The 27,359-nt window shown below is 43.6% G+C and overlaps 2 protein-coding genes across 2 annotated transcripts in view; both read left to right on the forward strand.

Annotated features, from left to right (window-relative positions):
* The window catches only part of PIK3AP1 (phosphoinositide-3-kinase adaptor protein 1), a 126,999-nt gene extending 110,949 nt beyond the window's left edge, over positions 1–16,050 (forward strand). The window contains exons 13-17 of the mRNA XM_007940051.1: positions 4,947–5,019; positions 5,103–5,258; positions 8,748–8,818; positions 9,954–10,072; positions 15,993–16,050. Of these exons, the coding sequence (XP_007938242.1) occupies positions 4,947–5,019; positions 5,103–5,258; positions 8,748–8,818; positions 9,954–10,072; positions 15,993–16,050 (477 nt within the window). The remainder of the gene's footprint in view (positions 1–4,946; positions 5,020–5,102; positions 5,259–8,747; positions 8,819–9,953; positions 10,073–15,992) is intronic.
* Positions 16,051–24,264: 8,214 nt separating this feature from the next.
* Positions 24,265–27,359, forward strand: part of TM9SF3 (transmembrane 9 superfamily member 3) — a 64,562-nt gene continuing 61,467 nt past the window's right edge. Inside the window, exon 1 of the mRNA XM_007940003.2 lies at positions 24,265–24,360. Coding sequence (XP_007938194.1) covers positions 24,265–24,360 — 96 coding nt within the window. The remainder of the gene's footprint in view (positions 24,361–27,359) is intronic.

Here is a 27,359-nt window from a genome sequence, read left to right on the forward strand (position 1 = left end):
CCTTTCCTGTTGTCAGCCTCTCATATGTCCCTGCCAACCTTGGCACATAGATCCTATTCTTGTTGTTGTTGTTATGGGCCGTTGAGTCAGACCTGACTCATAGAGACCCCTCCTTGGGTTTCTGAGGCAGTATCACTCTGGAAGTAGATTGCCCAACCTTCTTCCCGAGGAGTAGCTGGTGGGTTTGAACCGCCAGCTGTCTGGTTAGCAGTCAAGTGCCTTAGGCACTATGCTACCAGAGCTCCTGATCCTATTCTTAGGTCCCTGGAATCCAAATGAGAATGCTATCACTTTAAAATCCAAAATGGTTACCACTTGTAAAGAGTCAAAATGGCTGAGCCCTTGGTCACTTTAAATATCCAAAATGGTCGCTGCTTGTCAACATTCAAAATGGCTGTGCCTCAGTCACTTTAAATATCCAAAATGGCTGTCGTGTGTAAACAATCAAAATGACTGCACCCTCTTGACAGCGGGAAGTCAACAGCTCAGGCTGTCTTCCTCCTTGTTGTTTCCCTTCCTAGTCATGGGCCACCAGTGCAGTTGTCCCTGCAGCCCCTGGTGACCAGGGTTGATCTTTAGGTCAATTCTCAGGTCCCAACACCACTTGGAAATATTCAGGCTGTTGGTCCCGTAAGAGTAGCTGACAGTCTGCAGCTCTGACCATGTCTGCAGCTCTGACCGTCTCTGCACTCACTGTTTTCATTCAGATTTTTCCACTAGTTGGTGCCTAATCCACTTCTGTATTGTTCCTTTCAAAGTTCAAGGCTCCAGGATTATCTTCTGTATCTCTGTCAATTAGTTTTTCTTCTCTTTGTTGAAGAAGGTCTGTGTCGCTTGTCTGCCTGTTCCGCCATCTTACCAGAAGTCTCTGTCTTTTTATTTGTCTAGGTCTGATTTCCCCTGCAAGGGGTCTGTGGCTTACTCCAGTTCCTATGTCCCACTATGTCTAGTACAGGGTTTTGCATATAGAAGTAGCCTAGTGAATATTACAGTGGTTTGATCCATAACCTATCATGGGATGGTGCAGAACTGGGTGGTATTTTGTTCTGTTGTGCATGAGGTTGCCATGAGTTGGAGGTCAACTCTGTGGCAGCTAGCCACAAGTGAATATTAATGCCTTCAGTTGTTGGGGAGAAGAGGAGTTAAGAGGTTATAACCACCACAGAAGATCAGAAAGGCCATCCTAGGACTTGTGCTTGGGTGTCTAGATTTTACATTTATGCTGCTACTACTTAAGCCCATACTTGTCAGCCCTCCTAGTTGAGAGGAAAAGGTAGGAGAAAAGGCAAAAAATCTGGTTCAAGCTCTGCACAGTCATCCTAGGGTCAGACATTTTATTCTAGGTGGCAAGAATGGCTGAGGTCCTTTTTAAAACCAGAGCATATGAGCCTAAAGATAGAAGCCTTGATTAAATGAAACATTTCAAGCTTTTAAATACAGCCAGGCAGCATCAAGAGACCTGTGATTTGGCAGTGCACCCGGTGTTTGAAGGCCAGGGAGTGATAGTTCTGGAATCGTGGGTGCTTAGCAATCAGGGCTTGACAGCTGGTCCCACCAGGTATCATCACACATTTTCCACCAACCCACCTGGTGGGCTCTACCCAATGCCACTAGCAATAATGAAGCAAGACAGACACACATGCAGTGAGGTAGATGAGGCTAGGAGATCAAATTCCCGTTCACTGTTCCTGCGTAACTAGCTGGGAACCATGGGCAAGATAAGTTACCTGCCTTAGCCTCAGTCCTCATCTGCAAAATGGCAAAAATAAAAATGCCAACCCCATTAGGGTTCCTGTGAGGTTAGAAAGAGCTAGGGTATAAATGGTGCCCAGCACTATGCCTGGCACATAGAAGCACTGTAAAAACATCCACTCTCACGGTTATACATGGACCCACACACTAGCTGGTGTCCTCTCAGGCAGGACATCTCAGGGAGGAGTGCATGGGACAGGGACTCACCTTCCAAGGTTGGGCCCTGGAGTTATAGGTTTTTAAACATGAGGTTCATCCAAGGTTAATCAGGCTCTGAGTAAGTGATTTATACCTACCACTGGCTGTAGTCTTAATTAGAATTTATAATGTCTAAACTTTTCCCAAAGAAGCCTATACCTTTTCCCCTCTCACTCCCCAAAAGCAGAGCCTCTGACAAAGATTTGAGAGTAAGTCGATTATTTGGGAGGTGATCCCAGGGAATCCTGTAGGGGATGAGGAAGTGAGAATTGGGGAGGGAAGGTCGCCAACTGAGTGCAGTCACTACTATGGAAGGTGGACCATCATCTCACTGGAGACTCGGAATCTATGGAGAACATCTGTCTCAAAGTTAGTCTACGTGAGGGGCTAGAGAGCTGGGACATTTATACACCAATCCAGTCATTGATTGAGGCTACTAGAGAAAGCCTCAGGCAGTTGGAAGTCATTGCCCTGCACTGCAATAGGGAGGGCCAAAGGCATCAGAACATCTACCAGAGAGAGGCATCATTTATGGAGAGTAAATATGACAGATTAGTTATCACTAGAAAAATCTATTATGTATTTAGTTATGTGATAGTTTATGATTACCTCCTCCAGGGGTTTTCACATTGAGTATAGCTCAGGACTGCTATATGTGTGTTTGTTGAGGGGGTTTGTTGAGAGGGTGTTGAGGGTGGAGAAAAGTGGAGACTCAGGGGAGTCAGAGGGGGAGGAAGGGATGGATTTGGATTGAGACACACCATGCAGTTGGGGTTTAGGTCAATTTACTCTGTTTCTACCATCGTAAATCAAAACTCATTGCTGTCAAGTCCACGGGGCTGCTGGGTCAGTTTGAACCACCAACTGCGAGTGCAAGCGGTGTGTGCCACCCAGGGCTTCTGCCATCAAAGTTCCTTTTAAAAATCTGTTCTTCATAATGCACTTCTGTTTCTGCTAGAGGAATAATTCTGCTTCATAAGAAACAAAAAATATTTGAAAACCATTGACACACAATAGCGCTGATCTATAGGAAAATTAGTATTGATGAATGGCATTTCTGCTTGAAGGACTTTTTCCAGGAGTGTAACCCACTCTAAACACAAAGATTAACTCTATTAATTTGGAAACTTCATTTGCCTTGGAAAAGAAAAAGAAAATGATTACTTTCTTCAATTTGGGTTAGCACACCAAAGATAATTAAAAACTAAGAATCTGCTCATAATAATTTGCCAGTCTTTCTTGGCCCGCGGGGGTTGTTTTGCCTTTCCTGGCACAGGAAATCAGAGGAGGACCAGCATGACTTGTGACTTGGAGATGTTCATATGCTCTTGAATAGCCTGGCCCTGCAGAGAAGACAATCAATATTTGTGTTTTGGGAGTGTCTGTGAGCAGTCCTGGGCAGGACAGAGAGGAGCAGGATGTGCCCTAGGACAGTGGCGTTCTGGTCCCTGTTCTGTCACTGGATCACTTTATGATCTGGGTCGATTCTTTTAACCACTCTGTGCCTCAGTTTCCTCATCTGTGTTTATATCTGACTTATCTGCTTAATGGAGAAGTAAAATGCAACACAACCACTGCCATGGAGTTGGATCCGCCTCATCGCGACCCCTTCTTGAGTTTCTGAGGCAGTATCACTACGGAAGTAGATTGCCCAACCTTCCTTCTGAGAGTGGCTGGTGGGTTTGAACCACCAGCCTTCTGGTTAGCAGTCAAATGCCTTAGGCACTACACCACCAGAGCTCCCAAAAGAGAAGTAGTGAAACCCAGATATGACAATGGAAAAAGTACTGTCCAGTATAACTGTGATAATTATTATTCCCATCACTGGACCTTCATTCAAAGAATATCAGGATTTTGTAGACATTTAGACTGGATCTACTTGAATTTTGGAACTTTTGGCCCTCATTTTTTTTCCTTGTATCGGCAGTCCTTGAGTTATGAATGTCTGACTTACTGTCAACTTATATTTGCCCTTTCTTTAATGTTACATAAATTTGCCCTCACTTTGAAACGATTGAACCAAATCAATACCGGAAACAAATTCAGCACAATCGCATCCACTTGCTGCATGTGCAGCTTTTAAATCATTGAAAAGGTTTTGAGCCTCTCTTGCACTAAAGTAAGGCTAAACGAGAACCACTTGCACCTGTTCCAACTTACCTACAAATTCTGAAAGACTCACTTGGTTCAGATCTTTTCCATAACCTGGGGACTGCCTTATATATTTAACTTTGCTTCCTCTCAGAACTGATTGAGGGTAGAAAATGACCTCATTGAAGTTAATTAAGCAGAAAGAAGCCTCCCTTAAAGAGGTTATTAGAATAAAGCTACATCAGGCTCACACCTACATGAGGGTGCACTTGGCTGTTCTCTGCCTAAGTGGCTCCAAGCTTGGGTGGGGATTTCCAGTGCACAGTTGTAACCAAGGCCCAAGGACCAAAACTTGGAACTGTGGCTGATGTATGGAAACCAACCAAAGCAAACCCATTGCTATCAAGTTGCTTCCAACTCACAGCCACCCCACAGGACAGAGTAGAACCTCCCCATAGGGTTTTCAAGGCTTTAAATCTTTACGGAAGCCAACGGCTTCATCTTTCTCTGGCAGTGTGGCTGGCGGGTTTGAGTCAGCTGACTTTTTGGTTAGCAGCCCAGCACTTAACCACCGTGCCACCAGGGCTCAGCCTATAATTATAATCAATGATGGATGTAAGGGCAGTGATTCAGAGAGGCTCAGTTACTCAACTTTCACAGGTGGTAAGTGACAGAGCTGGGGCCCAAACCTTTCTGCAGTCTCATGTTCTTTCCATCATTCTCTGATCTTGCCCCACATTCCTCATCCCTCCATCCTTCTCTTCTGTCACCTAGTGATTGGCACACAGGACTCTGCAGAGTTTCAGAGCTGAATGGGACATGGATCCTGTCCTCTAAGTGAGTCCAGGCTTCCCTTTTCACCTGTCCTGGCAGCCTCCCCTTCCTACTTATCTCTCTTCTCCCAGTTCTTCACTCTTCCCTCCACCTTCTCTTTCCCCTCTCACTCCTCCCAGCAGCCTCCAGGATCAGATGAGAAAGGCAGGAAAAGAGGAAGCAGCTGAGCAGTTTGGTAAATGGTGGTCTGGTGTCTTGAAGCTTACCCAGCTTCCCTCTAATTCCAGACTTGGAGATCACAGTCCCAATTCGGCACTCACAGCACCTGCCTGCAAAAGTGGAGTATGGAGTCTATGAGAGTGGCCCCAGGAAAAGCGTCTTCCCACCCAGGACGGAGCTAAGACGAGGAGACTGGAAAACAGACAGTACCTCCAGCACAGCAAGTGAGCAGGGCCGACCTGGCAGTGTGTCACAGCTGGGCTTCAGCTGGTGACTTTGGGCCTGTGGAAACGTTCTGTTGAAAGCGCAAGAGGTCTCAACTGGAGCCTGATTTGGGTGTGGGGTGTAAGAATCGAGGAACATTCCTATGAGGTCTTTCTTCCATAAGGCCAAAGTTCCTCTTCACAGGTACCTCTAAAGCCAGATTACATGATAGTCATTTCTCTTTTATAAACAGCAAAATCTAGTAATAGTAATAGTTAATATTTACTGAGCAGTTACCATATGCTAAGCCTCTTCCCCAGATTAATGCTCACAATAACTTTATGAGAGATGTGTTATCATCTGTTTAACCCTGAGGAAATGAGAATCTTAGTGACTTGGCCTAGTTTCATGGCTAGGTTGGTGGAGGAGCAGGGACTTGAACTCAGGCAATCTGGAACCTCTGGTGGTGAAGTGCCTAAGGCATTTGGCTGCTAACCAGAAGGCTGGCAGTTCAAACCCACCAGCCACTCCTCAGAAGGAAGGTTGGGCAATCTACTTCTGTAGAGATACCACCTCGGAAACCCAAGGAGGGGTCGCTATGAGTTGGATCTGACTTATGGCAAACACAACAACAACAACCACAATCTGAATTTACAGCCAAGACTCTTAAGCACTATTCACGCTGCCTCCCCTACTGTGGTAGAACCATGCATCTGAACCAGTTCATTCTAGTTCAAACTCCTGCTGAGAACTGTCATTTCCACCCCAGATCTACTGAATCCCTTTCTGAGTTGCAAATACAGTTTAACAGGATCCCCGAGGTGATTCTAACAGAGATATAAGATCTGGTTAAAATATAGATTCTGATTCATTATTTCTGGGGTGGAAATGCAAACTCTCAGCAGAAGGTCAAACTAGAATGAACTGGCTTGAAGCCCTGGGTAGAACTTGTACAAAGTCAGAAAACAATGGAGTCAATTTTGAGAATCCTGACTTCACAGGCGAGTTGAGGATCTAATTAGGAAATGGCTCCTATTTTGGCTGGAAAGCTTGAATAAGAGTCTGATTGCAACAGCCAATAGAGGCTGACATGCAGGCAGGAACCGGAGCCTTTGTTATGGTATCCAGAGTGCTGTTAGCTAGCTTAGGACACACTGGCTTCACAAACTAAATGGTTTGAGTTTCCCTTCTTTCATGCATTTGGTTGTCATTATCACAACACCAAGGAAATGTAACAAAAGAGCAGGAGAGAAGCTTAATTTCGAAGTCATTAGACCTAGGGGTTCCTAATCTTTTGTATTGCAAACCCCTTTGATAATCAATATATACGGCAAATCCACATCCCCGAAAAATGCACATGCAAGTGTGTGACAGAGTCACGTGCTCCTTAATATGTAAATTAAAAATCCCCTGGTTTATAGAAATACCTGGACATGGTATTTTTTAAAAAATTTTTTATTGTAATTTGGGTCAAAGTTTACAAAGAAAATTCATTTTCCATACAGAAGTTCATACACGTTTTGTTTCATGACCAAAACCAAACCAAACCAAACTCACTGAGGTCAAGTCAGATCCGACTCATAGTGACCCTTCCTTGGTTTCCGAGGAGGCATCACTGCGTATGTAGATTGCCCAACCTTCCTTCTGAGGAGTGGCTGGTAGTTTGAACCTCCAGCCTTCTAGTTAGCAGTCAAATGCCTTCAGCACTACACCACCAGAGCTTGCTTGCAAATCTCCACAATGTAACAGGTCTCTTCCCACTTCTTCCCTGTAGTTACCATTTCCCTGTGTCCTTCTTTCTCATGCATTCCTGCCCCCTGAGCCATCTCCCTGTGTAATACTGCCCTTCTGTTCCTCTGTGATTGATCGTTCTAAGCAATGTATCGGAAGGAAGGTTGGGCAATCTACTTCCGTAGTGATACTGCCTTGGAAACCCAAGGAGGGGTCACTATGATCGGTCCGACTCAACGGCACATGACAACAACAACATTCTTGTCCATTGTTTGGCTGGAAGCCATGGGACTGAGTTCAGTTAGTTTCAGACTTGAAGAGGGGCCTTAGTCTCACCAGGCTCTCTATTTTTTTTTTTATGATTTTGAGTTTTGTTCCACATTGTTCTCCCACTCTATCCAGGATCTCCTGCACTGATCCCTTTCTGAGTTGTTAATGGTGGTAGCTGGGCACCATCTAGTTCTTCTGGCTGGACACAGTATTTTGAATTAAAAAATCTGCCCCCAAGAAAATAATCCAAAATTATAATCTTAATCTGCTCTATTCAAGTTAACATCAGTTAATTAGGTCAAATTTTATAACACAGTGAAGTCAAAACTAAGACTTTCTTTTTGATAGTCTTTATATACCAAACCAAACACACTGCTATAGAGTCGATCCCAACTCATAGTGACCCCTCTTTGGGTTTCTGAGGCAGTATCACTACAGAAGTAGATTGCCTAATTAGGAGCTACTTTTTATGTGGAAAATCAGAAAACCTAAGGTATGGCAATGCTACTAATGGCAAGTTGCTGTAATTGGTATGTTAAAGTCAAAATCTCCTTGTTTTAGTTGATCAGCTTTTATTCTTCATTGCTAGCTCACCATGGTTTGAACTTGTTCTAGTGCTGCGCTGTGCCTAAGGCATTTGACTGCTAACCAGAAGGCTGGTGGTTCAAATCCACCAGCCACTCCTTGAAAGAAAGATTGGGCAATCTACTTCCATAGTGATACCACCTTGGAAACCCAAGGGAGTAGTCACTAGGAGTCAGATCCAACTCGATGGCAGTGAGTTTGGTTATTTAAATTTAAGTTAATTAATCTTAAATAAAACTTAAAGTTTAGCTCCTCAGTTTCAGTAGCCACATTTCACACTAGTTGCCATATTGGATAGTGAACAATAAAGCATTTCCAGAAAGTTCTGCTGAACAGCACTGTGCTGATGTAGGTGATAAGTTCCCAGCTCAAAATCCTTGCGAACCTAATCTCACATGGTCACAATTCCTACTGTGAGCGTAAATTATACTTTTGAATTTATACTTTATAATTTGTTCTGTGTCAAACTGCCTGGCCTCTTATTAAGAATATGTTTGATACATGTTCTTGTTTGCTATCACTCCTAAATAAGTGAAGAACTACAGCAACAAAATTTGTTTGCAGGTTTTAGAAATACTACTGAACAACTGAGGGCCCAGGAACCTCTGCTTTCTTGTCTGTCAAATCAGAGCACTAACATCCAGTGGGATTTTCATAGGGATTCAGTGCAGTAATGTTTTGAAAGTATTTAACATGTCATAAGCCCTCAATAAATGGTCACTGTATTGCACATATGGTACACAAAAAATTTGAACCGTATCATTTTATGCTGAAAGAGGAACTAGACTCTATTGTTAAAAATCCACATCCATAGCTTATCTTTGTTTCCTACCAGTAAACATAAGTAAGTGTAAATGTTCAGCATTTTATTTTAGCCTGAGAACTGCACAGTCTGTGTGGCTGATTTTGTTTCTCTCCATTAGGCAGCGCCAGTAACCGATCTAGCACTCGGAGCCTCCTCAGTGTGAGCAGTGGGATGGAGGGGGACAATGAGGTGAGCACTGTGGACCCCCACTCTCATCTGCCTCTTCTTATTCAGGGGCCATTTCAGTGCAAGGACTAGAAATCCACTCAGACCAGTTAAGCCCAAGAAGGCATCTGTGGGAAGGAGCTGGGGGAGTCTCAGGGAAGCCCAGGGCCTGGATCGGGAGCTGTGCAGCCCCTGCTCCCTATGTGTCCCCAGGGCCACACACTCCTTCATCCCTGTTTCTCTGGGTATGTCTGCCTCTTCCCTCACTACACACGGGCTTTTTCCACTTCTCCATGTCCACAAGGCTTTGGAGCAGAGAGTAAGATGCTGCTTCAGGCCCAGGCCCCAGGCCAAGTTGGCTCACTTTGGGTCTGGGTGTCTCCCTGATCCAGTGAGCAGTGGCCAGGGTGAATGGAGAGCCCTCTGCCAACCCAGCACATTCCCTGAGAAGCGTTCTAGGGCTGAGTGATCCCTCTAGTGTGCAGCTTGTATCACCTGAGGACCACTCACAGTTCTGGTTTCCCAAAAAGGAACATTTGTTTAAAAATAAAATTGCCCTGGTTATGAGTCGTTGGGTGGTATAAATCGTTAACATTCTCAGCTGCTAATTGAAAGGTTGGAGTCAAGTCCACCCAGGGGTGCCTTGGAGGAAGGGCCCGATGGTCTGTTTCTGAAAAATCAGCCTCTGAAAATCCTATGGCGCACAGTTTTACTCTGACTCACATGGGATAGCCATTAGTTGGAATCAGCTCAGTGACAACCATTTTGTTTGTTTGTTTTACCCTGGTTCTACAGAGCAATGCTTCTCAAACTTTAATATGCATAAGAGTTACCTGGAGATCCTGTTAAAATGCAGGTCTGGGGAGGAGCCTGCGATGCTGCATTTCTAACAGGCATCCAGGGATGCTGACAGTGCTGGACCACAGCGGCCCAGCGTTCAGGCCATCAGTGATAATTTGGGCCAGATTGTCCTCCTCAGTGATGCTAGGAATGCTGGGAAGCTGCGTGGGGAATGCTGGGTTGATAACCAATCAACTTATGAATAACTTTCAGCCAAAGCCTGAGAAGGGCTGATGGGCTTTGGGGGTACTGTTGTCCGACTATGCTAGTTGCTTAAAGTAATTTTCACCTTTCTTCTTCATCATCTGGCTTGCTGTAGGATAATGAAGTCCCTGAGATTGTAAGAAGTCGTAGTCCAGGCCCCCAGCAAGTAGATGGAACACCCATGGTGCCCCTTGAAAGGCCCCCCAGGGTGCCTCCTCGAGCTGCTTCACAGAGGTAATACTGAGTCTGATGGGAAATTTTGCCTCACTTTCTGAGCTCCAGGGGAGAGGAGGATTTGGGGACATGTAAGATGACCGATGAATCAAAACAGAGCTAATGGAAATGTTTACTTTGGATGGTATATTTTAATGTGGACTCTTGGTTAATTTAAGTGATGCTTTATTCAGTTCTTAATATTTTAAATAGCAAATGTAATATTTCAGAAATGAGATATATTGTTAAACATCAACTTATTGAATAATTTTGATTTGCTTGGCTAGAATTCAGCCAGAGTTTTGTTGCTTGAAAACTACTATATAGTCAATAATGGGACAAGGAAGCTCACAGTGAGAGATTATAGTAACAAATGCAAATGTTATTTGCTTGCCATGTGCCCGGTATTATGTTAAACACTCTAAATGCTTTCTCTCATTTAATTCTCTCCATAATCTTAAGAGGTAGATATTTAATATTATACCATTTTGAAGGTGCAGAATCTGGGGCTTGAGACGGGGCTGACACTTGCCCTGTGTGACAAGTCAAGATACACTAATGCCAGGACTTAGTGTCTTAGTCATTACATTATACCTGTCCAAGAAAGCCTGGGTGGCATGGGAAGAGGTCCAGGATTCAAGACCCTTTTACTACTGAAGGCTGTGGATTTGGGAGCTAGTTGTCTAACCATACCAAAATACAAGAGTTAGTAAGCTCAAGAATATAGCTACAAAGATTCAGCAGGATTTTGTTAATAGAAGAGAAAAATAGGACAACCCAGGAAACAGGATCCATATATTAAAGAATAGAAACTTGGATGCAGTTTAATGTGTGAAAAGAGAAGGCAGATAAATTGTTTTGGGAGTCTGGAAGCATGTTGTGATAAAGGTGGAAGAGAGAAGGAGGAAAACGTTTTTTTACTAAAGAAAGAGCGTTCACAAAGAAATCTGTGATTGGTAGAATTTGGGGCTTGGGTATATTTTGGGTGTGGAAAAAGACTTCCAAATATGCAGTTGTTTTGTAATATGTATGCAGTCTTCATAATAAAATGAGATCTTTGAGCAGAGAATAAAATGGGCCTCTCACCTGAATGGCTTAAATGCTTGACCCACTTACAGACAGAAGAGGAAGCTGACCTGTATGGCTTCTTCTTTTCTTCCAGTTCCAGGAATTGGCAACTCTTCCTTGCCCATCTCTTGAATACCTCCCTCCCCCGTGAGGAGCACTGGTGGATGCAACCTTCCTTCTGTTAGTCATTCCATCCATCCCGGTCCATTCATCTGCTCACGCTGCAGGCTATCCCTAGAGCTTTAATTGCCCCTGGCAGAGAAAGACTCCAAATCTCCGTCTCTATCTCAGCTTTCTATTCCCTACTGTTGACTGGCGATGACACCACCACCCATCTGTCCAGTTTGTTGTACTGTGGCGCTTGCATGTTGCTGTGATGCTGGAAGCTATGACACCAGTATTTCAAATACCAGCAGGGTCGCCCACAGTGGACAGTTTTCAGCAGACCTTCCAGACTAAGTCAGACTAGGAAGAAGGGACTGGTGATCGACTTCTGAAAATTAGCCAATGAAACACTTAATGGGTTCTCTTATGATAGACTATTATCTTATTCACTTGCTATGGACACGTCATCATGAGGGATCAATCATTGAAGGAAGACATGGTGTTTGGTGAATTAGAGAGCCAGTGAGGGAAGGGTGAGGGAGACCTACTGAACTGACTTGGCAACAACAGCTACAGTGATGGACTTGAGAATGCTGGTGATCACAACATGACGCAGAACCAGGCAACGTTCTCTTGTGCAGAAGGTTGCCGTGAGTCAGTCTTCTCAATGGAAGCCATCTATCTATGTATCTACACACTGATGTCCCACAGAGATCTCACACCCCAAATCCCACCTACCATTGCTTTCCCCAAATTTCCTTCTCCTCATGAATTTCCAACCTGACATAATGGCCCCATTCTCTCCCCTCCTCAAGCCCCAACCCTGGGAAATCCTTGATTCCTGCTTCCCTCACAGCTTCCACAGCCCTGTGTCTCCAGGCTGTGTCCATCCTGCTACCTTTCAGCTCTCAGTTCCACCCCCTCCTCTCCATCTGCCAATGTGAAGTTCATCATTATATGCCTACACTTATCTCTATGCCTCCAGTTGATACCTCCTCCACATTGCAACCAGAGTGCACTTTCTAAAACATAAATAGCTGATTATGTCACTTCCTGGCATAAAAGCCTTGAAATTCAATTCTAAGTTCTTTAGCATACCCTGGCTCCAGCTAGCCTCAGGTTGCACCCATCTCCCATATTTACCTGTGCCCCACCCCTTAAGAATTCCCAGTGAGCTGTACCATTTTGTACCACTGTGCCTTTGCCCACACTTTTGCCTGGAATGCTGTCTTCCATTCTCTGCTTAGACAGTTCTTATGCATCCTTTGGGACTCAGTCCAAACATTACTTCCTGTTTGAAACCATTCCTGATATTTCTATGCAGACTGAATCTCCTTCCTTCGGTCCCCCAAACACCTCTATTGTGATACGTTCCGCATTGTGGCCCTTGTTTATATCTATCTCCTCAAGTGATTGGCAAGCCTTTTGAAAACAGAGACTTCAATTTTTCTCCCTATTATCCCCCAGTGCATAGCAGTAACTAGTACATGTTGTTATTAAAACCAAAACCAAGCACACTGTCATCGAGTTAGACCTGACTCATAGCGACCCCTCCTTGGGTTTCCAAAGTCGATTTTGACTCGTAGCAATTCCATGTAACAAGAGTTGAACTGCCCATAGGGTTTTCTAGGCTATAATCTTCATGGGGGAGTAATCACCTACAATCACAAATCCATGGGGGAGGAGCTCTGATAGCATAGTGCCTAAAGCACTTGACTGCTAACCAGAGGGCTGGCGGTTCAAACCCACCAGTCACTCATTGGAAGGAAGATTGGGCAATCTACTTCTGTAGTGATACTGCCTCGGAAACCCAAGGAGGGGTCGCTATGAGTCAGGTCTGACTCCACAGCACCTAACAACAACAACCTTCATGGAGCAGATTACCAGGTCTTTCTCCCAGGGAGCAGCTGGTTGTGTTTAAGTCGCCAACCTTTTGATTAGCATTGTGCTTAAGCATTGCATCACCAGGACTCCTTAACTGGAGCTCAGTAAATATATATTGTGTAAATGAGTGAATGAATGGATGGATGGATTGGTACTTCCTAAGCTCCTCAGTGTTTGGTCACCACGCCAGCTACCATGGGGATGCTATGTGGCAGGTGGGGAATAGTTAGTGGAAAGAGACTGCATAATTCCATGGGCTCTAAGTCTTCAGAATCTTTAGCTGAAAAAACAAAGTAAAGGAATGCAAATGATGACAAGAACAAGAGTAGATATATTATATTTTTGAGAGCATTTCCTTGCTCCTTGGTCAAGCTACAGCTCCTTGGGCATCTGAGAGCATCATTCTCTGCATAGATAAAGCCCTGCCACACTTGAGAAAAAATCCAAAATCTTGCTGAGCCATCATTCTCTTTGGTTTTGAATTTATTTCAGCACTCCAGAAGGACCATCGCTAATAAACCACACACTTCTCTTTAAGGCATGACTTAATCTAATCTAGGTCCATCTAATCAGGATAAATTCTAGAGGTTTCTTGCAGCATTGAGTTAAACAATTATTAGTTGCTGACTTGTAAAGATGTCTGTGAGGCTCCTTGAAGGGGCTGGAGTCATCTGGGAGTTGGGGGACTCTTATGAGACTTGAGACAGAGGCTATTTACTAACTAACAGGGAAGTTTAGAAATAGTTTCAACAATATGTATGACCATACAAGTGCATACCAACTAAAATAACTGTCTTACTTTAAAAGAGTTTTAACCAACATCAGAATTCCTGAGTTCTTAAACCAAATTCATCAACAGTGAGACCTCACAATCAATAGGGAGGAGTGAGTGGGCAGCGCCTAGGTATCCCTGGAGAATTGTATCCCCATATCCAGTGTCCCAGTGCCCTGGAGAGTCCATCTCCCCACAGATAACCTCCCTGATTTTGACTTAACGCCCCTTTGCCTCCCTAGGTCTGATACACCTACAATCACAAATCCATTTCTATGAGATGGGGCTTCCAATCTCTAGCGGGAGTTGCTCATCAGAACAAAATATAGAGATGGTATGCTTCTAGGTAACCTCCCTAACTGCAGAGTGGGGCAGCAGAGAGAGGAAGACAGGCCGGGAAGGATCATGACCATCCTTGTGGTTAGAAAATAAAATGTAAGGCTGATGGGTCATGGCCTTGAAGATTCCATGGTGTGTAGTTTTACTCTGATATACATGGTGCTTCATGAGTTAGAATTGACTTGATGGCAATTGGTCACCCCCTTTCTCAGGTAATAAGTGTTATCACCTGATTGTACTTCAGCTTTTCTGTCCCATCAGACCACAATGCAGAGGGCAGGCTGAGGAGATGGAAGGAGACTGTCAATTTGTTTTCACTGGATAAATCTCAGTCACTCAGTGACAACCGTCTATTCACTGGGGTCTGGGGGACCTCCTGAGGATGTCCATCGTTATTCTTTTCTATTTCTGCTCTCGTTCCTTAGATGGCTTCTCTTCTCAACTTGTTAGTCATTTCCTTAACCTATGCAAAACTTGCACCCAAGAGACATTTAGTAAATATTTATTCATTGATTGATTCAATCCTTAAGTGAGCAACTCCAGGGTAACACAGTTCAATTACAGCACCTGACAAAGCTCTCTTTCTTGACTTACTGACTTGCTTCCAAGAGAATTAAATATTGGTTTTACAGCACATATGTGGAAATGCTATCTGCAATCATTGAACCTGTCTGTAAATAGACTCACCCAAGTCTATCTGGAATGCCATTTAGGGACTATTCAAGAGTAATAGGAAGTAATATGGAAGGGTTTCTAGTAATGCAAAAGTAGAGTTAAGATAACTCACACTTAACAGTGATCCTACTGTGAATTACTGGAAGTAGTTGTGAGAAGCTGACCTTGGAAATTCTCAATTCATCTCTCAATGGACCCCCTTACTACAGCATTTCTCCTGCCTGGCTCACTCCCTGTTTGAATCATGGGATGAGGGGCTGGGAGAGATCACTCTTAAAAACATTTGATGGTTGAACCCTTTCCTCCAGAGATTATGAAGGAATGGCCCTGGGATGGAGCCTGGGACTTGGTACTTTCAAAATCTCCACAGGTGATTTAGGAATGTCTGGCTGGCACAAACACTACACACTTATCTACTAATCAAAAGGGTAGGGGTTTGAGTCCACCCAGAGGCATCTTGGAAGAAAGGCCTGGCAGGCTACTTCCAAAAGTCAAAGCCATTGAAAATGCTATGGAACGTTCTACACTGAAACACATTAGGTCTCCATGAAGTAGAATCAACTCATTGGCAACTGGTTACGAGTGATTCTAAGGTATGGCCAGAATCATGAGCCCCAGCCAACACACACAGACTCAGAGGTCTGTATGTGTGTCTCATTAATGAGGAACATGTATGGTATACCAAGTTTGCAACAAATTTTGGATGCCGAAGAACTACTTAGGAGCTCTGGTGACATAGTGCCTCAGGCATTTGACTGCTAACCAGAAGGCTGGTTAGCCCACCAGCCACTCCTTGGAAGAAAGATTGGGCAATCTACTCCCGTAGTGATACCATCTTGGAAACCCAAGGAGGGGTTGCTTTGAGTGGGATGTGACTTGACAGCAATGAGTTTTTTTTTCATTTAAGAACTACTTAATTAAATTAGGTCATATATATATATATATATATAATTTTATTGTGTTAAAATAGGTAACAAAAGCATTTGCTACTTTAACCATTTTTAAGTATACAGTTCAGTGACATTAATTGCATTCACCATGTTGGGCAATCTTCATGAAATTAAGTTTTAAATAGAGTTACTTTATCTTTTATTTCAGGCCTCCAACCAGGGAGACCTTCCATCCTCCTCCACCAGTACCACCCAGAGGTCGCTGATTCCACCTCCGGAAACTTGCCTAATCCAGGACTTTGAGACTCGTGATTTTCATCCTCTTCATATTGAGTTTTATGGACGTGACTGCTGACCTAAAGACCCACTCTCATGGCTGATATTGTTGTGGCCCTTGTCATCTGGACTATTCTTGAGGAAAACAATTTCAAGGCATGAAAAAGTGAACAATGAAGACCTTTCTTCATCATTGCCGAGTATATTGATTTTTGTTTACAAAAGGATAAAGACTTAATTGGAATTCTTACCTCTAATTTGGTGTGTCAGGAGCCTGAAAGATTGATCAGAAGTGTGCTTCACAAGTGATTTTACTGGAGTGTGCTTATAGACAACTTACTATTTGCTAGTTCCAGTCTAATTTCCAGTAGTTAAAAGATTTACAGTATGAAGTAAGGTGATAAGTGTCCTAATTTTTAAATACTTCTTGAAACTTTACTGTGGATTCAGGTGAATGAATGTCAAGGCTGGTCATGTCCAACAGACTGGAAAAGAATTTAGAGAGAGATTCCTCCTAATTCCTGCTTATGTAGAAGAAAGCCTGATGTTCCACAGAAATCTGGAATCAAAGGTAGTCATTTGGTTAGAGAAAGAAGTGGGTCTAGAGTCTGGGCTGCTGACTCCAGGTCACCACCCTTCCCATCTCCAAGTAGCCATTCCTTCTCCCTCAAGAAATGACCCAGATGTAGAAATTCAGTCAATTACTGATTTGTGACCTTCTAGAAGCTTCCTTCTTCCATAGCTCCCAGACATGGGACTACCAACTTTTTTTTTTTCTCTCAATTTTGTATTCTTTTAACACAGTGATGTTGTCAGGGAACATCTAAAAATGTGGAAATCAGAAGTCTGGGATAACAAGGATGCCCTCTATTGCTCTGTGGCCTTATAGGTCCTAGTTCTGGCCACAGGGAGAGAAGATCCTTGACTTTTTCTCTGCTGTAAGGTCAGAAAAGGAAGGAAGAATCTTAAAATGAAATAGTTCTCTTCTTCCTTATGTAGTAGTAGTAGTAGCAGTTATGTGCCATCGAGTCAGACCTGACTCATAGCGACCCCTGCTTGGGTTTCTGAGGCAGTATCACTGTGGAAGTAGATTGCCCAACCTTCCTTCTGAGGAGTGGCTACACACCTATTATTTACCCAGGGCTTAGATAATCTGTTTGTATAGAGAACGTAGAGCCTTAAATATGCCATCATTTTTGAGTCCCTGGCACACAAATCTACCTTCAAAGCACACATCTGTAATTTGATGCTTAAACATAGAGTAAAATTCATGTCAGACCCATTTCTTTAAAAAATATCAGAAATCTGGTGGTTTTCCTTAAACTTAGAAATGTATTTTCCATCCCACCTCGATAGATAAAAACCACGCTATTAATAATCCACTCAACTACAGTTTTCTTGGGTCCTTTTCTAATGATCCAAGAAAACTGTAGTTGAGTGGTCCTTTTCTAATTTCTCTCTCATTCTCATTCCTCAGTCCAATTTAGGACTTCTGTGTCTCGGCAAACAAGGACTCTTATTGAAGTGAACAGCCTCTGGAGACTTGGGTCTTTTCTGACATAAAACACACTATAGGGCATGCCCATCTTGAGAGTGAATTACCTAGCACAGTCCCTGGCACATAGTATCCATTCTGCAAGTGTTCCTTCAATGATCCCTTTACTCTCCTTGTCACTTATGCGGTAGAAACAGGGTAATGTGATATAAAAGGAGAAGAAGAAATTATAATGTCTGTATGGTTGTCTTTCCTGTTATTTATACATTGTCTCCATTTCCAGCACTTTTGTCTTGACAGAACTTACCTTTGTATATTCAGTACCTCCAAGGTCCCTTTTGGATGCAAATTTAGATTTTTGTACAATCTCTAATGAACAAGCATTTAGCTCAATAACAAGGCAAAACCTACTGCCAGCCAATGGTGTTACCATCTTTATTTGTATAATACTGTGCGCAATATTTGAATATTTTATTGCATTTTACTCTTACATGAAAATAAGTAGAAAACATAAAAATAAAAGTGCTGATAAGAAGCATGGGTCTTATGAACATGATATGCTTGATACATGGATGGAAAGGATTAGGAGTGCCAAGTCAACAGTGGCAAATCTTAAACCCTCATTGGATGTCATTGAATATCCAAGCTGGCTGGTTGGGTGTTCACTCATAAAAGAAAAGAAGAAAATGAAATAATCTGGATGAAACCCTGGACTCACATTATCAAAGAATCTCTTTAATCATGAGGTGTAATTGAGTGTAATTTTTCATTTTCTAGGAACAGAACCAACAATTATACATTTACTCAACTTCTACATACTCAACTTTTGAACCCATTTTCAGGAATACATTATGTAAGAAAGCCATGGACTTTCACGACCAGAAACTAAGGTTTAACTAGGGTGTCAAAAGAGATTGTTAAAAAGTTTTCTATATGAAAAATTTTACAGTGGTTCCATAGAAAGTGAAGCAATGGGTAACACTCATGCTATTGCCTCTAACCTTAACTGTACCAGATCAATTGGCTATTGCTTTTTAGGCCAGCACTATTTCTTCATCTTACATTAAAAATTATGAACAGATAACCAAACTAAGCAGCAAAGTATGAAGACTTAGAGTATGGTGTTACAATCAAATAATTTAAATTGACATATTTAATGATGTGAATAGTCCCTAATGCTTTGCCATAATTAGGCAAAGTGACTGTGTGTAAAAGGCTTCGATTAATACTTTTACAAATCAAGGTAAGTTTTGTTTTGTCCTTTTTTAGTTCCATTTGTTGCTTTGTTATTAAAAAAGACATCCTAGTCAATCATCACATTGCTAACTGGGTTTTTAGATCTCTCTTACCTATGTCCATAAAGTGAGTCGATTTCCTGTAGTCCTCCTTCAAAGAAAGTAACATGCAATTTTAAGAAAGACAAGTGGTTAATTTGGATACATCAAAAAATTCATCCTACAATAATTATCCTCAGTTTTGAGGTGTCTGCCTGTGTAAATATTTGGTCTGATAAATAAACCGTATTCTGTTAATTTTCAGGCAAGTTATTAAGGATATAAAATGCCCTTCCTTGGTCATGCCGGCTGGCCAGGTACTATGTTTAGCAAGGTGGTAAGAGAATGTGTGGGAGGTCGAAGTATGTGTTCTGAATTCTGAGCCATAACTCAGAAATTGTTTTCTCATAGAAATTGTAGTAAGTAGTAGTTAGGTTTCCAGCCCACCAAAGCCTATTTAACTCACAATGTAGGAGAAATGTCTCAGCTATACTTAGGGTTGGGAGCTCTGGTAGCATAGTGGCTAAGGCACTTGGCTGCTCACCAGAAGGCTGGTGGTTCAAACCCACCAGCCACTCCTCGGAAGGAAGGTTGGGCAATCCTACTTCCGTAGTGATACTGCCTCGGAAACCCAAGGAGGGGTCGCTATGAGTCAGGGCCGACTCGACGGCAAACAACAACAACATACTTAGGGTTAGCATGATGTAGGCTTGGAAGTCAGGAAACCTAGTTTTTAAGTTCATATAACTTGACCACTCGCTGGGCCACAGTTTCACAGTTTCATCATCTGTGAAATGCACACATTTGTAATTAGTGATACTCTAGGTCCCTTCAACTCCATAAGTGTACCGTAAGGTGTGGGGAATCTCTCACCATGAAGAAACAGGGAGACAAGCTCACTGGAGTCACTACCTAATTGGTAAAGGATCTTTGTATTATGTGGCAATAGCTATTTCACGAAAGTGATCATGCCCTATATCATTGTTATAACAGATCAGTTAGAAACTGTGAGGGACAGTGAAATGGGAAGTGCATGAAGAAATGAATGACCTTAATTGCTCTTCAGTCTAAGACCCAAATGTATTCAATGATGGAATTCTAAAGAAGGAACCCAAGCCAATCCTAAAGCTGTTCAGTGTCCAGAACATTTCAGGTAGAACAGAAAGCGTGGAAGTGGTGGGGTAAACAGCGATGAAGGACGACTCCTGCCCCAGAAGTAAATAACTGGGAGGAGAAATGTAAAGAAATAGAACTTCAAAGAAAGGGTAGATAAGGATGGAAATCAGAGGGCATGCTGTCAACCTTAGACCAAGACTTTTGACAACCGTCTTTACTGAGAATGAGAAGAAAAGATTGAAGTTGTGGTTTTCTGGGTCACTTACTGTTGACAGGGTCCTTAAACAACTGAGTCTTATTATCACTACCCTAAAAAAGAGGCTGCACAGTGAGTAGGATGGCTGCATCCTTTGCTCGTATTTCCCATTCTTTTTGATATCAGGAACGAGGTTATTAATCTAGATGGAAAAAAAAGGTGAAATAAACATATCAATGTTTTCCACTTCCCAGTTTGGTGGAATAGTCCTAATTTTGATGGTGCCCTGTTGTGTACACTTGAGGTCATCAGTTTCCAAGATCTTTGAAGCCTCATTCCTTCCTCTAACCAGTTACTTTATCATCTATTCCTTCTTTCCATACCCACTCTTACCAGACTTTTATCACCCAATGCTAATTATTATCATCATACTCCTAGTACCTACGAGAATTCCTGGCATACCAGATGGTTAATAGTTGTTGAATTAATGGCCCTAAATCCTCTTCCCTCCATTAAACTCTCCCAAATACTCCACCAAAAAAAAGGGTTTCTCCTTTTCTGATTACCCATCACTCTTACTGGATGTGGAATACTTGGACAGTTGGTCACATTCCATGCAGTTCTCTTTTGTACATTGTCATATCTATTTTCTGTTGTGTGTGTAATGATTCCTTCCCCAAATACATACTTTATATTTGGCCCCTCTAAGCAACTGCCAACCAGCCCTGTGGTCCCCACAAAATACCTAGCAAATGCTTATTGCCTCAAATCTGTGGAGGCTGCGGATGGATGTTTAAGCAAGAAACTACCCACCCATCTTTATTCAGTACTCACACTGCGTTTTCTTTAATTGCCCATCATCACTTCATTCAAAAGCAGTGATTATTCATTCATGGAGCATTTACTGAGCTTCCACTATGAGCAAGTCCCCCGTGCTAGGTGCTCTGGGGAATATACAAAGATGTATAAGACACCTCCTCTGATTTCTATTCCAATTACTGCCTGTATGACTCATGATTCATCCAGCAATTAATCATGTACTGCTTTGTGATAGCTTACACTGGCTAGAAAGTGTTATTTAAATCCTGCTATGTTATTTGACTTTTCACTTATTAATGTTTTCATTCATTTTTTTTGGTTTCTTCATTATTAAATTATTAAACAGTTATTGGATGTCTGTGACATGATAAGCGTTAACCCAGTGGCTGGGACAGATGTAAAGATAATTATGACATAAGGCTCCAAATGCTACTGGAATCCTGCAGGAGGGATGCTCGACTGACCAAGGGAATCATGCACAGGTTTCACTGAAGAAGTACTAATCTAGTGATCAAGGTGAAGCAAGGCAGTCTGGGCAAGGGGAACATCAGGAGCAAAGTCACAGAGGGGCAAAAGAACATTTTTTTCCCATATATTTGGGAAATCTATGGGTCAAGCTGGAGCACAGAGATTAGTGGAAGGTCTGGTAGCGTAGTGCCTAAGGCACTTAACTGCTAACCAGAAAGCTGGCGGTTCAAACCCACCAGCCACTCCTTGGAAGGAAGGTTGAGCAATCTACTTCCATAGTGATACTGCCTCGGAAACCCAAGGAGGGGTCGCTGTGAGTTGGGTCCAACTCAACGGCACATAACAACAACGTTGGGGAGACAGATTGCAGTCTGAATGTGCACGTACATGTGTAACAGGCTAAGAAATTAGGAAGGAAATTTTTTTTCCAGATTACATATGTAGCACATGCTTACTGTAAAAAACATTCAAACACAGATATGTACAAAGTAGAAACTTAACCACTGTTAATAGTTTGAGTCATTACCTTTCAGATTTATTTTCTACAGGAAGACTAAATTACCATTCAAAATGGAATTACACTCTTAATTTTTTTCAACTTTTTTTTTTCCCCTCTTGGATGTCATTTAAAAGTATGTCTTGGATGTAATTCTTTGCCAGTACATACGCATCTACTTCATTTTTAAAAATGGCTCTATGGTTGGTAGCCCATTAGCAGTAAAAAGACACATTCTATAACCAGACTGCCTGGGTCTGAACATTCAGCAACCGGCTTAACTTCTCTGTGCTTCCCTTACCTCATCTATAAAATGAGCACATTAATAGCACCTATCTGCATAGGGTTATGGTGGGGATTGGAACTCTGATGGTGTAGGCATTTGACTGCTAACCAGAAGGTTGGCGGTTCAAACCCACCAGCCACTCAGGAAAGGAAGATGGGGCAGTCTACTTCCGTAAAGATTTACTGACTTCGAAGCCCAGTTATGAGCCGGAATGGCCTCAATGGCAGCGGGGATGGTGGGGATCAAATGAGTCAATACACGTAAAGGGCTCAGAGTAGGGCCTGGTAGATGAAAAGTGTTCAATATATCTTGTGGTTCCATGATTTATTTAACATTCAAGGAGTGTTTTAGGAGAGAATGATATTATCAGGTTTCTTTTTAGAAAGATCCCTCTGGCATCTGTTGGGCAGAACAAACAGGGAGGGAAGGAAAATTGGTGGCAAGGATCCTAGCAGGAGACAGTGAGATGTGGAAGATTGGCTCTTACTGGCAAAGGAGAGGAAAAAGAAATGATTGAGACATTTCTGAGACCAAATCCTAGAACTTGGTGACTGCTGATGACTAACAGGAAAAGGCAATCTGAGGGCAATTTCTAGAATTTTGGCCTAAAGGACTATGTAGATGGTAATGCTATACTCATACATTATTCAACCGATGTATTTTGAGTCCCTACTTCCGGGTCATGTATGGAGTTCTGGTGGCTGCAGTGGTTAAGTGCTTGTTGGTTAGAACCTACCAATCGCTCTGCGGGACAAAGATGTGGCAGTCTGCTTCCATAAAGATTATAGCCTTGGAAATCCTATGGGGGACATTTCTGCTCTGAGCTTTGGGGTCACAAGGGGTCGGAATCGATTCGACAGCAATGGGTAATACAGGGTCTGGCAATGTTTTAAGGGCAGAAACACGACAATGAACAAGATAGTACTCTGGAGAGTTTACGTTGTAAAACTTGTTTATGTCTGGATGGGGGAACAACGAATAACAAAGGAACAAGAGTCTCAACTTAGCCCAGCACTTCTTCATTGGATGGGTAACCAAAAACCCTCAACTCATCCGTGGAGTCGATTCCGTCTCATAGTGACCCAATAGGACAGAGCAGAGCTGCCCATAGGGTTTCTAAGGCTGTCATCTTTACAGGAGCCGACTGCCACATGTTTATCTTGAGGAGTCGCTGGTGGGTTCCGGCTGACTGCTTAATCACTGCTCCTCCAGGACTCTTTCAATTTAATGGCCGTGGTGTTGTTATGTGCCGTCCAGTCGGACCCGACTCATAGCGACCCCTCCTTGGGTTTCCAAGGCGGTATCACAATGGTAAGGGGTCCAATAAGTATTCAGTGAATTTGAAACACTGATTCAACCCGTACAAGTTTAACAATCTCCCATAATGATGATTCTAAGAGCCTATGATTCATTCCCATTGGTAGACAGGACTCGAAAGGCAATTTCATCTGTTCCCTCAAGCCCAAGAGGCGGCAGGGCTGACAATCAGTCTCATTGTACAACCGCGAATATGAGGCCGGGAAAGGTTAAGCATTTTGGCAATGATCACAGAACTCGCTCCTGGACGCAGCCGGGTGGCGGCTTCGGCTCTGAGAAGCCGGCCAGATGACCTGCGAGGGGCACGAGGCCGAGTCTGCGCGGCAGCCTCTACAGGACCCGCTAGATCAGCCGCGCCGCCGTTTGCGGGGCCGAGGAAGTGGCGCGTGGGGACGGCGGGCGGCACGCGGATGACCGACTGTGGACCTTCGCAGCCACGAGATTGTGTCTCCCGGGCCCGGCGTCCTACGGCGGTTGCGGCCCCGCGTCGCAAGGCACTTCCGGCGTGTGCCGGGGTGGCCGGATGACGTGGCTGAGTCAGAGGAAGAGGCTGAGAAGGCGTCAGGGGGCGGGGGAGCCTCAGGAGCGGGCAGTGACGGCGGCGGCGGCGGCAGCGCGGAGGAGGCTGCGGCTGGGCCCCGGCCCCGTGCGTCTGTCCGCGCCCGGTGGATGCGAATTGGCCGCAGCGGCGGCAGACGAGTCGGTGGGCCGGCTCTGGGCCGGTGGGAGCGCGGAGGATGAGGCCGCTGCCGGGCGCTCCCGGCGTGGCGGCGGCCGCCGCGCTGTTGCTGCTGCTGCTGCCCCGGGCCCAGGCGGACGAGCACGAGCACACGGTGAGAGGCGCCCCGGCCGGCGCCGTCGCCCCCGGCACGCTGCCCCAGCTTGCTGCCCGGGCAGGCCTGGCGCGGCCTGGAGGGCCGGTCGGCCCGGGCGAGCCCTGCGGCCGCCCGAGGGCTTCTTCCGGTTGGGCCTGGCTGAGCAGGAACCCTGGGCGCAGGGAGGAGGCATTTCCGTGCGTTCCCGGGACAGAGCCCTGGTCCGCGAGTGCCAGGGCCTCCTTCCCTACACCTGCACCTAAATGACGCCGTACCCCTGGTTCTGGTGGCCCTGGGACCTGAGACAGGAACCTGGTTCACTTTGCTTCGCGAGTAGGGCCCCCAGGCAGGCCAGGCTTGGGGCTGGTGCCCGCCAGGGAACAGGGCTGCGCTTCTATCTGCTGGGTGCTACCGAACAGCAGAAGATGGATGCATCGCGACTGTTCGTCATCCATTAACCAGGAAATAGCCACCAGTTTATGGTTGGCTCTCCCTCCCCCACACCTCCTGCCCAAACCGGATTAAAACCCTGGCGTGGTTTTAACAGCATTAATAAACTTGGAGGTGAAGAGCAGTTTACACGTGTGCAGGCACTCATCCTGCACGCACCCAGTTCTGAGGCCTTTCTTGTAACACTCTCCTCACCCTCTTCTGGCCCCAGATGTGGCATCCATACCAGTGGTCTGTAAGGCAGCGTCTGACAGTAAAAGTAAAGGGTCTTGAGTTTCCCAAGAACAGCCTTATGTTGTTATGTGCCGTCGCGTCTGACCGACTCATAGCGACCCCTCCTTGGGTTTCCGAGGCAGGATCACTACGAAAGTAGATTGCCCAACCTTCCTTCCGAGGAGTGGCGCGTGGGTTTGAACCGCCAGCCTTCTGGTTAGCTATCAAGTGCCCGAGGCACTACGCTACCAGAGCTCCCAGAACAGTCTTAACCCTTTTGTATTTAGCCTAAAAGTGGCGGTATATTTAATTGGTTGGCATATTTACATCAAAGCATGGATGTTAACGACTCTCCTAGTGACTTTCACTTAGGGGCTGTAACTAGGTTTTCAGAATGAGAGATGTGAACAAGGCAGGGAGTTAGGGTTAATTGAGAAGTTGCTTGGCAAGTAATTGTTTTTAATACTTTTACTCACTCATTCTGTGATTTTGTTAAGTTTCTGTATTGTTTCATCATATGTGAGAGGTTACGTTATGTACTAAATCTGAAAGATTTGAGGAGTCTTTTGTCATTGCTGATAAGTGAAGGTATGAAGTAATGGTTAAACCAAAAACCAAACGCGCTGCCATCGGATCCATTCTGACTCATAGCGACCCCCTTGGGCTTTCTGAGGCGGTAAACCTACTTTACAGAAGTAGGTTGCCTAGTCTTCCTTCCGGAGCTCTGGTAGCTTAGTGCCTACGGCACTTGACTGCTAACCAGAAGGCTGGCAGTTCAAACCCACCAGCCACTCCTCGGAAGGAAGATGGGGCAATCTACTTACGTAGTGATCCTGCCTTGGAAACCAAGGAGGGGTCGCTATGAGTTGGGTCCGACTTCATGACACATAACAACAACAGTCTTCCTTCCGCGGAGTGGCTGGTGGGTTTGAACCACCAACTTCATTGTTAGCAGTCAGATGCCTTAGACACTATGTCACCAGAGCTCCTTGAAGTAATCCTACTAAATGGATGCTACTTTAGATTTTATTTGTATTGAACAAAGCTTCTTTTCTCTAGACCCTGGATTAGTTAGGTTCTCATGCTAGCTTAAAAACAAACAAAAGCTTTAAACTTTTGGCCATTTTACTTTCAATCACAGCCAGACACTTCTTACCTGTATATTTTTTAGAGACAGACCCCAAATAGGCACCCTGTTTTTGTGCTGTCATCACTTTTTATCTTTTTGTTTAGAGGTTAAGAAGTTAAATTTTTAAAAAAACAATACTTCCTGTTGTTTTTTCTATCAAGTAATTTGTCTCAAAGTGAAAAAACTTAGTGTTTCATATAGTATACAGGGACCATATATAGATTGGGGTCTTTGATTACTTTTGAATTGCCAGTGGGCATCCTTTTGGTTAATGGAATTGTTACTAATATCTTTCCCATTTTATGAACACTTAAGAAAAGTTACCACATGAAACTCAGAATTCTTTTTTAACCATAGTTCCACTGTACAGGCATGCAAGCTTGAGTAGCATTTTACTTTTTAATCTTGTGTTTTATACTGATAAAATAGGAAAAACCAGTAACAATTAAAATTTCATAAATTGGAGGAAAATAAAGGCCTTAGAATAATTTACAAACTTAAAATGTAAATACTGATTTCAGTGGAATTTTATTGCCAGGAACATTTTATTTTTTATGCCATTAATTGAATGTAAAATATTTGTTGAAAGGTTTTTTTGACTGCCATAAAAGAATGCAGCATGCGTGAGATGGTTCCTGGACAAAAAAATTTTGAATTCATGGCATATCATTTCAGTCGTCTGTCTGCATTTAACTTCTGTCACTTGTTTAACCAATATTAAAAAGCAAAAGTTACAGAACAATAGTACTGAAATGCAAGTATAAAATTGAAGTGTCATTAAAATTAATTACTACTTTTTGTATTATCCAAAACCATTTCAGTTTTTTCATTTATTTTTTCTTGAAAAATAAGCCTAACAGTGCTGGAAGGTTCAGTGAGAATTTTTCCCCTGCTCAGAAAGCCCAGATAGCCAATGAAGAGCAGCGAATGATACTGAGTGGGGTGGGGACAGAATTGCCAAGGGAAGGTTGCTGAGTCTGGAGTGTTTAATAACTACTTGTGGAATTGAATTTTTAATTAAAGGACAGTTTTCAGAAGTTGAAGTTTGACTTTTGGATTAACTTTCTGTGAAAACTGTTTCTAGGTAAAAATAACAGCTGATATGGTTATGGTAGCATTCATTGTATGCTAGGCACATAGTAACTCATGCTAAACATGTATTAATAACTCTGTGAGGTGGGTGGTATTATACCCTTAAAATGAGGAAACTGAGGCCAGAGAAGAT

Source organism: Orycteropus afer, unplaced genomic scaffold, assembly GCF_000298275.1.
Source record: "Orycteropus afer afer isolate SDZICR_OR568_19922 unplaced genomic scaffold, OryAfe1.0 scaffold00064, whole genome shotgun sequence".
Classification (NCBI taxonomy): Eukaryota; Metazoa; Chordata; class Mammalia; order Tubulidentata; family Orycteropodidae; genus Orycteropus; species Orycteropus afer.